Raw genomic sequence first — 17,411 nt, forward strand, 5'->3', positions numbered from 1 at the left:
TCAAAGAACCTGCACAGCGATGCATTCAGCGGGACCAGCGACCTCTGAGGACTCATAGGACTGACCTACACCTAAAGGACCAGGAACCTCCCGAGGACAGCGGGTCTGTCCAGAAACAACAAAGAAAGCAAATTTAAAGAGACTAACTTCCAGCCAGAAGCGTGAGTCTTCACACTCTGCACCAGACACCCCCGGCTTGAGTTCATGACAACCAACACTGTAGAGAGAACTCCCAGGTGACTCCAACGACGTGGGCACACAGAGTCGACCTCCCTGCACCCCTACAGTGACGCCTACAGAGAGGATCCAGAGGCTCCCCCTAACCATGACTGCCTGGTAACAAAGGAACCAGACGCCTGGACCAAGCACTGCACCCGCAGCTCCCAGGACCGAGAGGAACCACCTATCAGTGTAGAAGTGACCAGCTGGCGACCCTCATCCTAGCCCAGTCGGTGGCTGGCCCGAGATGCTCCCCTGTGCCCTTCCTGCACCGCCAGAGTGACCCCTGGGTCCCTCCATTGTTTTCAACGACAAACCCGACACCTACTTGCACACTGCACCCGGCCGCCCCTGTGCCGCTGAGGGTGTGTTTTGTGTGGTTGTGTGTGTCCCCCCCCAGGGCTCTACAAAACCTCCCTGGGTCTGCTCCCCGAGGAGGCAGGTACTTACCTGCTAGCATGCTGGAACCGGAACACCCCTGCTCTCCATAGGCACCTATGTTATTTTGGCCCTCCTTCGACCTCTGCACCTGACCGGCCCTGTGTTGCTGGTGTGGTGGCTTTGGGGTTGCCTATGCCCATGAGACTGAACTTGTAAGTGCTTTACTTCCCTGATAAACTAACCAATACTTACCTCCCCCGTGAACTGTTGATTTTTGCATAGTGTATATTTGCCATTTTTATCAAAACTGTGAATACTACTGTTTTAAATCAAAGTTCTATATTTACCTGTTTGTAGAACCTTAAAATTTATGGACTTACCAAAAATTTGAATCTTGTGGTTCTAAAATAAATGAAGAAAATAATATTTTTCTATATAAAAATCTATTGGCCTGGAGTTAAGTCTTTGAGTGTGTGTTCTCATTTATTGCCTGTGTGTGCACAACAAACGCTTTACACTACCCTTTGATAACCCTACTGCTCGACCACACTACCACAAAATAGAGCATTAGTATGATCTAATTTTGCCACTATCAACCTCTAAGGGGAACCCTTGGACACTGTGCACACTATCTCTCACTTTGAGATGGCATATACAGAGCCAACATCCTACACTCAGGCAGACTTCTTCTTTGGTGACAGTTTATTTTGGACAGGTCTGCTGTCCACAGGAGTTATTGGTCTTTATTGAAGGCAGGCAGTCCTCCCAAGGCTTTGGAGGTCGCTGGGCTGCAGGACAAGTCGTCTTCTGGAGCAGGTTCTTTGAAGGCTGCAGAATGGTCAGTAAGGCTTGGGCAAATTCAGTTGTTGTCTTCAGTCTTCTCTGCTGGGCGTCCTCTGTTCTGTCTGGCTCTTCTTAGGTCGACAGGAATCTGATTGGAGGGTTCAGGGGTGCCATCTAAACACTGAATTAAGGGGCGCTACAGGGAGTGCTGAGCTGGTTTTGACCAGTCAGTGTCCACCAAGGAGTTGGTAGATTTTCAGAGGGCACCTCTAAGGTGCTTTCGGAGTGCATGTATTAATAAATCCATCCCTATCTTCAGTGAAGTCCTCATGTAGCTGGGGAACTCATAATGACCAGTGTCTAGCACACGTACTTAAATGGTTTCACTGTTCACTTACTAAGTCTGAGAATTGACAAAGCAGGGGCATATCTCCTCATGTAGGTAAGCCCTCTCATGTAATATAATGCACCCTGCCTTTAGGGCTGGAAGGCCTGTTAGAGGAGTGACTTACATATATTACATACAGTGTACAGGACACAGGCCGCTGAGGGTGGCACATTTTGTGCTGCAGCCCTTAGGGGCCTTCCTTTAGTACCCCATGCTCTAGGTAATAGGGGTACCATTTATTAGGGGCTTACAGTGGTAGGGGGGGCACCATGTAAAAAGAGGCACTTTCCTACACCCTGCAAAGGCAGCGGTTCTCTCAATAATTTGGTGTGGTTAAAAGTGTAGAGTGGGATACCTCTGTGAGAACAAGGACTCACAGGGTCACCTATCTAAAGAGTGATAGCCAACATGTTTCTGCCCTCAGTAGTGAGCCTAGGAAGGTCTTGAGGCATTCATCAGGGCATCGGATCCCTAAGACTCATATTAGGAGTTTAGAAAACCCTGCTCGGTTGGTCCTTGTTCTCACAGAGGTGTCCCACTCTACGCATTTAACCACACCAAACAGACCCTATTATTAAATTGTAACTTTACACAGGTGCCTGTTTAGGTGTTTTTATTCCCTGGATTAGCTGGATGCCGATCTTTCCAGACCTAGAATTTATTTACGCACTCCCTCCTGTTCTTTTAACAGTGAGGTTGAGTCCGCCCAGGTGGCACTGCCCTACCTGGGTGGGGCTAGGTGGTCAAATGATGAAGCATGACACTATATAGTGTGTGAGACCATAAAGGAAATCCCCTTTTTTTCTCCTCTTTAACTGCTCACCAATCTCATACTGACCCTTTTCCCCTTATAGAGGACCACGAGGAAGCAAGGGCACAATTGGTACCCTTGGGGTCCATCCCTTGAGGTATAAGAGAACCCGTACTCCTTAGTGTGTGTGTTTTTTTTTTCTTCAAAACTAAACTCAGAGTTGGGCAGGGGTTACTTGGGCTCCCAGAAACTCGGGGAGGCACGGAGCAGACCCAGACACAGGCTCTGAGGACTGAGGCCTGGAACGACAGCGCTCCTTTTCCCTCTCTCTCGAGAGATGGGGTCACATGTTCTTATTTGACTTCTTTTTGTGCCTCAACGTACCCGACTGTAGCGAGGCTTTGAAGTGGGATGATGAAGAATGGTGGCTCCACAACTGTTCTCAGGACCTTTTTCTCGACTGAGATCAGGAGAGACGAGTGACGTGGAGCCGAGCGCCAGGCTGCAATGAGCTGCAGGGATCGCTCCCTCAAAGCTTTCGGATTCATGGCCAGGCACTCGGAGGATGACTTCGGGTCCTGGTTGTGCTCCAGACACCACAAGCACATGAGATGCGGACCCGTCACGGACATCACCTGATGACTGGATCCGCAGGGCTTGAATCAAGTCTTACATGGCGACATCTCGATGCACTAGGAATGGCAACACTCAAAAATCCTCATCAAAAAATAAAAAAGACCAGTCAAAAAGGGACTGAGGGGTAGCTCCTCTTCAGAACTGTGCTGGCTGGCGTGGGCAGAAAAGAACAGACGTCAGCGTGTCGGGGTGTCTATATATAGGTCCCACGATGCCATATGCAGTGGGCACGTGAGGTGCCATATGCGGTCGGCAGACGACGGACGCAGAGCCGACCAACCAACACTACCTGATGGCATGCAGGGGTACTGGTCGAGAAAAATCTCTGGATCCAGACTGACACCTGGAAGAAATTCTGAAGTAAGGAATCTGCAACTAGAAGTCTCTCTCAGATACACACGTTTACCAAAGGGGGCACAGATCATTCATAAACCTATCACTAGCACTGTGTCATAGCCCCAACTTTACAAAATAACTGGAAAAAAGGATCCAGCAAGATTGTCCCAAGAACCAAAGCAAAAATCTAACTAACCTTACAGTATTCAGCCTAATATTTGACTATCAGAGTAGGGTGTTTTCCCACTAGATGAAGGGCATGTTGTAATGTATTCAGTTAAGTTCCATCAAAGGTGCTGCAAATCAATGACTGCGACAAAGAGAGGGGTTCTCTTCAACTGAACTTACTCCAAAAGTATGATGCACAATTGGAAACTTTGCTCTACAGAATACCTCGTATTGTTGGGCATCTGGCTACCTTTTCTTTAGCCACATCCAGCCTATTGCTGAGCATCTTTTCTGGGTTTTGTAACTTTAGCTTATAAGAGGAGATCAGCCTTTAAGTATCTGGTTAACACTGACTCTCTCAATGTAAAAAGTGGATAACCTTAAACCTCAATGACACATGAACAAAACCAACAGTCAATGCTATGTGGCACAGTAAGCACAATGGGTACCCTAATTTGTTTCTTTATACTTTTACAGTTCTACTGTGACCTTGTGAGACTTCGAGCTTCACTTGCTCTTTGCCTCTTCCAAGTTAAAAGGGGCTAAAGGATTACACCACTCAGCACAGAGCTGTCCACAACAGTTTCTTGTTCTACCCAATAATTTCATCCTAGACCACGAATATTCTCTCACATCTCAAGTTTGGAAGGACCAATATTGCTTAAGGTCCAGAGTTACTTCCCACCTGCCCAATACCCCGAAATGCCTCGATGATCACAACTGACAGTATGGGAGAATTACTCTGTGAAAACGGTGGGGGGCATGTAAGCCTCAGGTGACTAATAATTACTACCAGGAGGACATGACACTCTGGTAGTTAGGAGCCAGTGATGTGTAGTAATGCTAATCCACTTAATGCCCTGACCATTGAAATAATAAAGCAGCTATGTGGGCAACGTGAGGCGACCTTGGGGAGGAAGCTGATGGAGTTGCAAACATACTGGGCAGAAAATCTGTGCAGGGAACTGGGGACATAAGGGGACAAACAGCCAGGAGTTCCACAAACAGTAGGTTAATGCTAATACAATGTAACTTTCTCCATTGCACTTAACCTACCCCCACCAAGTCACACAAGATATTTGGGAACTCTTCTGAACAGTGCCCAGATGCTGCACCCAAGAAGCCTCCTTCTTTCAATTGGAAGCACCCAAAATTGTCCACTTTATGAAAGAAGATAACAGCACAGACAAATGCAAGATTGCAGACATAGCTGGATCCCCCATGGTGTGAATACTGAAACTCTTCCTACATACACAGGTTAACAGATAAAACAGATTTGTGGACCTACCGCTGCTGTTGATTAAGTGCAAAATAACCTGAAGTGGAAATCTAATAGGGAACCATTGATACAAAGATGAATGGCAGACGTGATTTGTTGGGCATCTGCCAACAGAGACATTCTGCACAAAAGCAGCCGGGACAAATAAATGTACAGAGTTGGGGCTTTGAGAGACTGCTTTACAGTTCATGAGGGACTCAGACAAAATTCTCCAACAAACTGCTTCCTTTTAAACACATCTCTCTGGCACTCAAAGATCCCGAATGGCCACATGGACAGAATTTATGCATACGCCTGAGAGCCTGGTGTAGCAACAACCCTGCCAATGTCATACTTATGCATGACTTAGAAATGTCCTACGTACAACCATAATACTCATACCAAAAAGACTGGTTTACTACCCAGTATGCATTGGAGGTTGATGTTGTACAGCCCTAATTTCAACTGTAAAACAATAAAATGACAAATTCAGCTCCTTACCTGTCCAAGATTGTTAAGCATTTGTAGTCCACATTTTGATAGCATAATGTTCATCTGATCTTTTGAAGAGATGTTTATAACTGTTTTATACTCCGGAACCTTGTAATTTTCCTCATCTATATCCGATTCTGTAAGCTGTTTTTTAGATTTCTTTTTCATCTAAAATAAACATATTTGTAATATAAGAATTTATGTTTGAGACTAATCATCAAAAATAATATCAAAGAGAGATTGAAAACTTATTCTACCAAAGGTAGTAAAGTAAAGAACAAGGGAATGGCTAAGAAACAGAAAGTAAGACCATTCAATGGTGGCAAACTGAAATAATTATGAAGCTTTTTCCCCAGTTCCTAAAGTGTTGCAGCATAATTTACTCAATGAGAAAGTCAAGTATTCGCCCTAAATCTATAACATACATTATAAGCGCAAAATAATTTTTTCCTGAAAAGACTAGGGCCATGCAGATGGCATCGGCTTCCTCTGACTGAAGTAACATGCATATCTAATCAGTTCTCCATCCTCTTCCTCCTCACTCCTCCCAGACAGGAACTTAGACGCCTTCAACTTAATCAACAATTACCTTTGTAATGGACATCTATTAATCAAACCCATAATTACATTCTGCTCCTCACTTGGAACATTGTAAACATCTGAAAAATGGCAACCCATATGTGATACGTCCCACATATATGGAGAAATATCTACTCATTGCCTCTAACCTTACCTTGACCAATGATCCTGTTACCAAACCCTCATCTGAACTTTCCATGATCATCCCTGCAAATTGTAGATAATCCGTCATACTATTTACCCTCCCCATCCTAGACAAATTGACTGGTTTCTTCACAGGTCGCTCATGTCTTGTTCAGATGCTCGCCTTGAATAGTTTCTTTACATACCTTTCCCCTAATGAATATGACAGGAAGACCCACAATAGAACGCTATTATAGCCAAATGTACATGTGGAGCTTAATGCTAATTGTGTAATGTCTATCTTTGCGATGTTTAAATCCTGCATAACAACTCTATATGTCTGTTGGAACTTAATAAAGTTTTTTTTTTTTTTAAGTGACTAGTGTCTTCACTAGCAGCATTCAAACAATCAAAAGATCAATTTCTTCACCCTTACCAAACTTCTACTGCTCTGGTTTCTCCATGCCTGTGAACTTGTTCCTAGTCACAAACCGGCCCAGCATTTTTACGTCATAATCAATGCTGCTCCCAGCCATCATAATAGCTCTGAATCCATGAAGAGTACTTATATTATCCCTTTAGACTTGTCACTTCCCCAATGCCTCACAGGTGGACAGTAGGATTCCCAAGTTACTCCCCAAGGCTAATATAGCCCCTGAAGCTCCAACCAGTTTCCTGTTTGCTGTGCTTTAAGACCTTCAAAAGCTTCAACCTCTCACACAATATTTCACAGATAACTACCTCAACAGATCATTTCAATCTTGATGCCTGCAAAGTCAATCCATCAAACACATCTTTCCTGCAGTCTGATCTTGCTTGATCTCTTGTCCTCCTTTTACAAAGCCACCAACACTACATTTCTGAAATAAATTGCAAGCCTAGGGATCTCTGAAGTGCTTTTCTCTTGGTATGGCTCATATTTCCGTTACACTAATTACACCATTTACAACATTCCCACTTAACTGGGAGAGTGCCTCAAGACTTGTGGTCTCTGCCTTAAAAATCAGGAGCACAATCTCCTCTACTTGTTTGTTTACCATCTCTTTCAGAACATACTATATATGTAGAGAAATGGATTTGCAAAAAAATACCTAAAATCCTGTCATGGCATGCTGGCTATGTCTTTTTGATTGTAGAAGATTTTTACTGATAGATTTGCTGAGAACATTGGCCCCTTGTGGCAAGATCACAATTAGCATTTCATTAACTCAAAAGAGTAAGACACTGCTACATGGAAGAAAATATCCCACTTGTGTTATTCAATCCACTTCTTGTAACCCCAGTCTCATCAGGAGGTTTTCTAGATTTAAAATGTGAAATTGAGGGAAATGCTTTGCAGAAGGGAAATGCTTTGCTTTTGTTTAATAGCTCACTGTTTATCAGTGTTAGACAGCAGTCCCAATACAAAATCAAATCTACTCTTTTTAAGCTACAAAATTCAAAGACCCACCAAACAGAGAGGAACAATAGCTGACAAAATGAGATTAGCATTTTGTAACATTTAGTCTGGATTCTACAAGCCCTAATCATAAATCCAGAAATGACAACTTCCAAGTCTACATTTTCAAGGCATTCTAGAATCAGGTAAAGGAAAGTACCAAATCTGATTTTTATTGATGGAAATCTGCATCATACCGCCTCACTCATTTCCATCTTTCTCCAATTCAATTAAAAAGTTTTTGTTTTTAACACCCCTACACACAGACGCCCCCATGTGGAATGTTGCACAGTCATGGTGATGTTTTGTCATTTTTTCAGATCAAGGTTTAACAATTCTGTATGAAAGTCGCTCTTTTTGGCATGGTTACCCCAACTTTTTGCCTGTTTATCAATGTGCTCAGACTGTTTTCACTGGGATCCTGCTAACCAGGACCCCAGTGATTGTGCTCTCTTCTCTAAATTTGGTTGCTTTGGTACCCCAATTGGCATAATGGCGTAGCCCTGTAAGTCCTTAGTATATGGTACTTAGGGACCCAGGGCATTTGTACAACAGGGGTCTCCCATGGGCTGCAGCATGTATTATGCCACCCATGGAAACCTATGCAAACTGTCTCTGCAGGTTTCCTATTGCAGCCTGCGTGAAAAGGTGCATGCACAGTTTCACTGCTGGTCACTGTACAAGGTCCTGTAAGTCACCCCTATGGTAGGCCCTTTCAGCCAAAAGGGTAGAGTGCAGGTTCCTGTGTGTGAGGGCACCCCTGCATGAGCAGAAGTGCCCCTACGAACTCCAGTTCTAATGCACTGGACTTCGTAATTGCGGGGAAACCATTTTACCTGTGTGCTGGCACAGGTCACACCACCTGTGGACCATCTGCATATTGGTAACTCCGAACATAGGCATGCTTGGTATCAAACATGTCAGAATCATACCCCACTACAAGTGCCAGTATTGGTGGCATGATTCTCAGGGAGCTCCTTAGGGGACCCCTCCCCCCAGTATTGCTCCTACCAGTCTTCCAGGGTTTTGGGCAGCCCCTCCTGCTTCTTTACTAGCTCAAGCGGGGGAAGGCGGAATAAAGGATTTCCTGTGGGAGAAAGGATGCAACACCCTCTTCCCTTGGAATGAAAATGTCACTTACCCAGTGTACATCTGTTCGTGGCATCAGTCGCAGTAGATTCGCATGTTCTGCAATAGCTCGCCATCTGGTGTTGGGCCGGAGTGTTACAAGTTGTTTTTGTTCGAAGAAGTCTTTCGAGTCACGGGACCGAGTGACTCCTCCTTTTGTCTCCATTGCGCATGGGCGTCGACTCCATCCTCGATTGTTTTTCCCCGCAGAGGGTGAGGTAGGAGTTGTATTGTAGTAATAGTGCCCATGCAATGGAGTGACTAAGTATGCACCTATTTAAGGTTGAGATGATACATATAGAAATAATTGAAGGTAACTTCCAAACTGCTACAGGCTCCCGGGGAGGCGGGTGGGCACATGCGAATCTACTGCGACTGATGCCACGAACAGATGTACACTGGGTAAGTGACATTTTCAGTTCGATGGCATCTGTCGCTGTAGATACGCATGTTCTGCATAGACTAGTAAGCAGTTATTTCCCCAAAAGCGGTGGATCAGCCTGTAGGAGTGGAAGTAGTCTGAAATAATGTTCTTAATACGGCTTGACCTACTGTGGCTTGTTGTGCGGATAACACGTCTACACAGTAGTGCTTGGTGAATGTGTGAGGCGTAGACCATGTGGCTGCCTTACATATTTCTTGCATTGGGATGTTTCCTAGAAAGGCCATGGTAGCACCTTTCTTTCTGGTTGAGTGTGCCCTTGGTGTAATGGGCAGCTGTCGTTTAGCTTTAAGGTAGCAGATTTGGATGCATTTAACTATCCATCTGGCTATACCTTGTTTTGATATTGGGTTTCCTGCATGAGGTTTTTGAAATGCAATAAATAGTTGTTTAGTCTTTCTGATGTTTTTTGTTCTGTCAATGTAATACATCAATGCTCTTTTGACATCTAATGTATGTAGTGCCCTTTCAGCTACGGTATCTGGCTGTGGAAAAAACACTGGAAGTTCCACTGTTTGATTTAGATGGAACGGGGAAATAACCTTTGGCAAAAATTTAGGATTGGTCCTTAGGACGACTTTATTTTTGTGTAGTTGTATAAAAGGTTCCTGTATTGTAAACGCCTGAATCTCGCTTACTCTTCTTAGGGAAGTAATGGCGATGAGAAATGCCACCTTCCAGGTTAGGAACTGTATGTCGCAGGAGTGCATGGGTTCAAAAGGTGGACCCATAAGTCTAGTTAGGACAACATTTAGGTTCCATGAAGGAACAGGTGGTGTTCTTGGTGGTATAAATCTCCTAAGGCCCTCCATGAATGCTTTAATGACTGGTATCTTATATAGGGAAGTTGAATAGGTAGTCTGCAGGTATGCAGATATTGCTGCAAGGTGTATTTTAATGGAAGAGAAAGCTAGGTTAGATTTTTGTAAGTGAAGCAAGTAACCCACTACATGTTCTGGAGTTGTGTGTAATGGTTGTATTTGATTAATATGGCAGTAGCAAACAAACCTCTTCCATTTACTTGCATAGCAGTGCCTGGTGGATGGCCTTCTGGCTTGTTTTATGACTTCCATACATTCTTGGGTAAGTTGTAAGTGCCCGAATTCTAGGATTTCAGGAGCCAGATTGCTAGATTCAGCGATGCTGGATCTGGGTGTCTGATCTTTTGGTTGTGCTGTGTCAACAGATCTGGCCTGTTGGGCAATTTGATGCAGGGTACCACTGATAGGTCTAGCAGCGTTGTGTACCAGGGTTGCCTTGCCCAAGTTGGTGCTATCAATATGAGTTTGAGTTTGCTTTGACTGAGTTTGTTTACCAGGTAAGGAAGGAGAGGGAGAGGAGGAAAAGCGTAAGCAAATATCCCTGACCAGTTCATCCATAGGGCATTGCCTTGGGATTGTTCGTGTGGGTATCTGGATGCGAAGTTTTGGCATTTTGCGTTCTCCCTTGTCGCAAACAAGTCTATCTGAGGTGTTCCCCAGAGTTTGAAATAAGTGTTCAGAATTTGGGGGTGAATTTCCCATTCGTGGACCTGTTGGTGATCTCGAGAGAGATTGTCTGCGAGTTGATTTTGGATCCCTGGTATAAATTGTGCTATTAGGCGAATTTGGTTGTGAATTGCCCAACGCCAAATCTTTTGTGCTAGCAGGCTTAACTGCGTGGAGAGCGTCCCCCCCTGCTTGTTTAGATAATACATTGTTGTCATGTTGTCTGTTTTGACGAGAATGTATTTGTGAACTATTATTGGTTGGAAAGCTTTTAGTGCTTGAAAAACTGCTAGAAGTTCTAGGTGATTGATATGCAGTTTTGTTTGATGTACGTTCCATTGTCCTTGTATGCTGTGTTGATCGAGGTGTGCTCCCCACCCTGTCATGGAAGCATCTGTTGTTATTACGTATTGTGGCACTGGGTCTTGGAAAGGCCGCCTTTTGTTTAAATTTATGTTGTTCCACCACAGAAGCGAGAGGTAAGTTTGGCGGTCTATTAACACCAGATCTAGAAGGTGACCCTGTGCTTGAGACCACTGTGATGCTAGGCATTGTTGTAAGGGCCTCATGTGCAGTCTTGCGTTTGGGACAATGGCTATGCATGAAGACATCATGCCTAGGAGTTGTAATACCATCTTTGCTTGTATCTTTTGTGTTGGATACATGCGTTGTATGATGGTGTTGAAATTTAGAATTCTTTGTGGACTTGGAGTGGCTACTCCCTTTGATGTGTCTATTATGGCTCCTAGGTATTGTTGTACCTTGCGCGGCAGAATGTTGGATTTTGTAAAGTTGACGGTGAACCCGAGTTTGAAGAGGGTTTGTATGATCTGATTTGTGTGATTTGAGCACTTTATGAACGAATGGGCCTTGATTAGCCAGTCGTCCAAATATGGGAACACATGTATTTGCTGCCTTCTTATGTGTGCAGCGACTACCGCTAGACATTTGGTAAAGACTCTTGGTGCGGTTGTTAATCCGAAAGGCAGTACCTTGAATTGGTAATGTATTCCTTTGAATACAAACCTTAGGTATTTCCTGTGCGATGGGTGTATTGGTATATGGAAATAAGCATCCTTGAGGTCTAAAGTTGCCATGTAGTCGTGTAGTTTTAGCAATGGCAATACTTCTTGTAGTGTGACCATGTGGAAGTGGTCTGATTTGATGAAAGTGTTCACTACTCTGAGGTCTAGGATTGGTCTCAGCGTTTTGTCCTTCTTTGGTATCAGAAAGTACAGTGAGTAAACTCCTGTGTTTATTTGTGTGTTTGGCACTAATTCGATTGCATTCTTTTGCAATAGTGCCTGCACTTCTATCTCCAGGAGATTGGAATGGTGTGTTGTTAAATTTTGTGCTTTTGGTGGTATGTTTGGAGGGAATTGTAGAAATTCTATGCAATAACCATGTTGGATAATTGCTAGAACCCAAGTGTCTGTAGTGATTTCCTCCCATGCTTTGTAATAATGACCTATTCTTCCCCCCACTGGTGTTGTGTGGAGGGGGTGAGTGACATGTGAGTCACTGTTTAGTAGTAGGGGTTTTGGGGCTCTGAAATCTTCCTCTATTTCTAGGGAATTGCCCTCCTCTATATTGTCCCCGAAAACCTCCTCTATACTGTCCCTGGTAACTGGACGGTGTTGCTTGTGAGGTGCTGGCTTGTGTGCTTTGACCCCGAAACCCCCCTCGAAAGGGCGTTTTACGGAATGTGCTGTAATTTCCTCTGCTCTGCGGGGAGTAGAGTGCGCCCATGGCTTTGGCAGTGTCCGTATCTTTTTTTAGTTTCTCAATCGCTGTGTCCACTTCTGGACCGAACAGTTCTTTTTCATTAAAAGGCATATTGAGAACTGCTTGTTGAATCTCTGGTTTAAATCCAGACGTTCGGAGCCATGCATGCCTTCTGATAGTTACAGATGTATTAATTGTCCGTGCAGCTGTATCTGCAGCGTCCATGGAGGAGCGGATCTGGTTGTTGGAAATGGTCTGTCCCTCCTCAACCACTTGTTTTGCCCTATTTTGTAAGTCCTTGGGCAGATGTTCAATGAGATGTTGCATCTCGTCCCAGTGGGCTCTGTCATAGCGCGCAAGTAGTGCCTGGGAGTTCGCGATGCGCCACTGGTTTGCAGCTTGTGCTGCGACTCTTTTACCAGCTGCATCGAACTTGCGGCTTTCTTTATCTGGGGGTGGTGCATCTCCAGATGTGTGAGAGTTGGCCCTTTTCCTAGCTGCTCCTACAACGACAGAGTCTGGTGGCAGCTGTGTAGTGATGAAAACCGGGTCTGTAGGAGGCGCCTTATACTTTTTTTCCACCCTTGGTGTGATTGCCCTACTTTTGACCGGCTCCTTAAAGATGTCTTTTGCGTGCCGGAGCATACCAGGGAGCATAGGCAGGCTTTGGTATGAGCTGTGGGTGGAGGAGAGTGTGTTGAATAAAAAATCATCCTCGACCTGTTCTGAGTGGAGGCTTACGTTGTGAAATTGTGCTGCTCTAGCCACCACTTGAGAATACGCGGTGCTGTCCTCTGGTGGAGATGGCTTCGTAGGGTATGCCTCCGGACTGTTATCTGACACTGGGGCGTCGTATAGGTCCCATGCGTCCTGATCTTGGTCACCCTGGCTCATGGTGGTGTGAGCTGGGGAGTGTGATGGAGTTTGTGCTGGTGAGACGTTAATCACGGGCGGAGGAGAGGGTGGTGGGGTAACTCTTTTCACCACTTTTGGTTGTGGTGTCTGTTCAGTCTGGAACTCCAACCTTCTCTTTCTCCTAATGGGGGGAAGGGTGCTTATTTTTCCTGTCCCCTGCTGTATGAAGATACGCTTTTGCGTATGGTCCACATCAGTTGCTTGTAGCTCTTCCTCAAACCTATGCTTTTGCATTTGGGAGGTTAGCGAGTGCTCTTCTGTATAAGAGCCTGAAGCTGGGTCGCTTGCAGTTTGTTTCGGCATCGAAACCCTGTCTGCGTGTTTTTTCGGCTCCGAGGTGACTTTTTTCTTTTTCGGGGCCGAAACCTCTCGGCGTCGATCTGTTTCGGTGCCGCTGTCTCGGCGTCGAGCCGTGTCCACACCGGCATCTCGGTGTCGAGGCTTGTCTCCAGCACTTTCTCGGTCCCGAGAAGGCTGCGTGCCGGTGTCTCGACCGGAGTCGGACGACCTCGGCACTGTTTGGGCCTTTTTCGGTGCCGACGGTCGGTCACCGAATTTATGGGTGGAGCCATGGCCGGATGGCAGTGGCGTCCCCTGGGCCTTGTAAATGTTTCTCTGTGTGGTTTTCGACGTCTTACTCACGGTTTGTGTATCGTCGAATCCTTCGGAGTCTGAGTCTTGGATCGAGAAGGTACCTTCCTCTTCCTGTTCCTCGAACTCCCGTTGGGCTGTCGGTGCGGACGCCATCTGAAGTCTTCTGGCTCGACGGTCTCGGAGTGTTTTTCGGGACCGGAACGCACGACAGGCCTCGCAGGTGTCTTCGCTGTGCTCAGGTGACAGGCACAGGTTGCAGACCAAGTGTTGGTCTGTGTAGGGGTATTTATTGTGGCATTTGGGGCAGAAACGGAACGGGGTCCGTTCCATCGGCGTTCTTCAGCACGCGGTCGGGCCGACCAGGCCCCGACGGGGGATCGAAAAACTACCCCGAAGGGCACCGGAGCTCTTCGATCTTCGATGCGGTGTGGAATCTAAGTACGCCGATCCCGAACGCAACAATACCGACGAAAATCTTCAGAAATTAGCTAATTTTCCGTTCCGAAACTCGGAGCGACAGGAACACGTCCGAACCCGATGGCGGAAAAAAAACAATCGAGGATGGAGTCGACGCCCATGCGCAATGGAGACAAAAGGAGGAGTCACTCGGTCCCGTGACTCGAAAGACTTCTTCGAACAAAAACAACTTGTAACACTCCGGCCCAACACCAGATGGCGAGCTATTGCAGAACATGCGTATCTACAGCGACAGATGCCATCGAACATAGGTGTTACAAGGCTGGGGAGGCGTATCGTTCCCACGCCACATGCTTGCTTTGAAGGGCACATTTGGTGCCCTCCTTGCATAATCCGGTTTGCACCGGTTCCTGCTCTCGCGAGAAGCCACAAAAAGGAAAGGGGAGTGACCACTTCCCTGTCCATCACCACCCCAGGGATGGTGGCCAGAGCTCCTCCAGGTGGCTACTTGATTCTGTCATTTTGGGAAACAAAATAGCAGACTCCAGAGATGACTTAATGTTATCCTATTGAGGAAAAACAATGTTCAGCAAACACAGGGGTAACAATGACTTACGAAGCCAATCTCAGGAAGCAAAGGTAAGCACTGGGCACTGACCAGAACCACACAAACAGGTCACACCGGGTGGCACTGGGACGGCCAGGTGCAGAGGTGCAGCAAGGCGTCAGGTGCCCAATGGTTTCCTATGGGAGTTTGCTCCTCATGAAAAGAGGCGGCAGGCTCTGGTTAGGAAGCAAGTCAGGGACAACAAGAAGGAAATAGTAGACTTGGGGTGCTTGGGGACGTGGGTGCACTTTTGGTCCTCTTCTCCTGTGCCCAAGAGCAACGGATGCAGGGGTGTATTTAGGTGTCAGGTTTTCTCGGGCATGAGAAATTATGGTGATATTGGGATATACCTAGTCTCGGGCCTTGAAAAAGTCTTTTTGACGAGTTGGCTGTTGTATCTCTGGACTCATGATGGCTGTTGCCTCTCTGAATTATTTTGATTAATAAAATCGCTACCATATACTCACAGTGAATTGGAATTCTGACTGCTACAACAAGAAAGCATGGACTTTTTTGGTGTGCCTCGGTATACCAATATTGAATTTTCAGGTGTTGTTTGATTTATCAACTAACACAACCGCAACCAAACTAGTTGGGTGCTCACCAGTTTGGCACCCTCAACAGTACTTTATGTAACATATGGACATTGTTTTCCTTATTACAATATACTTATGTATAGGCGCTGCGAACCTTATGCACAGGCACTTTATTTTGTATTCATAACCCTAAATCCTAGTGGCCTAATGCCTCCCTAGCAAGATAGAGGAATTTGAAAAGTAGTGTCCACTTCAGATTGTCCACCTTATGGGTGGGACTGACATGAAGTGGGCACTTCTCCTAATTTAACTAATTCCCCCCTGTTCTGCAGCCACAAGAGGGGTCAGAACAGGGGGGTTGGTCATCTCTGCCGTCTGGAGAGACCTGGGTCGCATTATAAAGGCGGCAAGGCCTTAGAAGCACTCCCCTGCCCTGGCTGGAATGTCCATCCAGCCTGAGAGAGAAGGTCACACCTCTGCCCAGAGCAGGCCCTTGTCTCAGGCCCTCAAGAGTGCAGGCTCTCACCTTGTGCATTCAAGAAACGTGGTTGTGGTGCTGAACTGGTCAAGACCAGTCAGTTAGCACACTAGCACCTGGTAGGTTTCAGGGGGAACCTCTAAGATGCCCTCTGGGTGCCTTTTTATTTTTAATAAGTCCATCACTCGGGTCAGTTGGAGTTTATTATTCTGAGATGCCAAACATCTCAGGAGTCAGAGAACCCATCATTAATCTATGGAACTCGTTATGGCAATTGTCCAGCAAATGCATTTAAAATGACTTCACTTTGCCCCTACTATGTCTCAGAATCGAGCAGGGGCATATCTGCTCATGCATTTATGCTCTCACATGTGCCTGGATGCACCCTGCCTTCGGGGTGACTTACAACTGGCACATGAAGTGATAGGGGACCTGGCACACAGGGGTGTGTGGCAGGTCATGTTTTCAACTTACCCTGCACCAACATACACAGTCTGCAATGGCAGCACTGTGTGGGTTAGATGAGGAGTCACGGACGGTGGCACAGTTAGTGATGCAGCCCTCAGAGGCCTTCCTTAGTACTCTAAGCACTAGGGACCAGGGGTACAATTTACTAGGAACTTACAGTAGTAGCTAAAGAACTTGCCAATTGTGCAAAAACAACTGTGCAGTTTTAGGGAAAATGATCTAGCACTGGGGACATGGTTAGCAGAGACCCAGTGCACTAACAGTCAAAGTCACATCAGAAAGCAGGGAAAAGGGGGGGTGGGTACCATGTCAAAAAGGGTGCTTTCCTACACTTTACATGACTGGAACAGAGATATCTTGCAGCAGTTTCTGCTGCATGGCAGTTAATGATAAGTTGAGCCTTTTTTGCCTAGTGGTTTGGCTTATTAATTTGTGATTGCTATCTGTAGGTATCAGAAAGCAAATCGGAAAGCTGTATTATTGACGTTTGACACACAAATGTCTGAGTTAGCTATGCATAACTTTTAAAATCAACTTTTTAGACTTGCAAGAAAACAAAATAATGAAAAATTACACTGACGTGGTATTGTGTTGTCTTTAATCATACCTTTATTCCCAGAGTCCAAGGCCTGAAATCATCACGCTTTTCAACTTCTAATGGTTCCAGTAGTGGCTCCCACACCCCAAACATCTCATTGTAGTAATGCACCTATCAGACAAAAGGTTTAAACAAAATAATACTTAACCAGTATTCACTGTAAGACTAGGCCTTGTAAAGAACATCAAGAAACAGTGGACATTTTTAAGAGCTGAGACAGGCTGGGCATGTCAACAACTAACTGAATATAAGCTAAGTCATTTTGGGAATAAACTGAATAAGTCATGAAGTAAGAAGATCGTCTTAGTGCAACCTGCTTTGTGCCAGTCCCACTCATAACCTCAGACGAGCAACTTGTGACCAATCTTTTTAGACACATGTAGGAAAAAGACAGCTCTAAACTTGGTGGTTACCTTCTCAGCATCACTTTTGCCATGAGTCTCTACTACAGCAAACTTTTTTTT

The 17,411-nt window shown here is 45.5% G+C and overlaps 1 protein-coding gene across 2 annotated transcripts in view; it reads right to left on the reverse strand.

Annotated features, from left to right (window-relative positions):
- The window catches only part of VPS13A (vacuolar protein sorting 13 homolog A), a 1,844,906-nt gene that overhangs the window by 1,011,472 nt on the left and 816,023 nt on the right, over window positions 1-17,411 (reverse strand). For both annotated transcript variants that reach the window (XM_069230089.1, XM_069230094.1), the window contains exons 42-43: window positions 16,957-17,058; window positions 5,422-5,580 (exon numbers count right to left, since the gene is read on the reverse strand). In XM_069230089.1, coding sequence (XP_069086190.1) covers window positions 5,422-5,580; window positions 16,957-17,058 — 261 coding nt within the window. The remainder of the gene's footprint in view (window positions 1-5,421; window positions 5,581-16,956; window positions 17,059-17,411) is intronic.

The sequence above is a fragment of the Pleurodeles waltl genome, chromosome 1_1, assembly GCF_031143425.1.
Source record: "Pleurodeles waltl isolate 20211129_DDA chromosome 1_1, aPleWal1.hap1.20221129, whole genome shotgun sequence".
Classification (NCBI taxonomy): Eukaryota; Metazoa; Chordata; class Amphibia; order Caudata; family Salamandridae; genus Pleurodeles; species Pleurodeles waltl.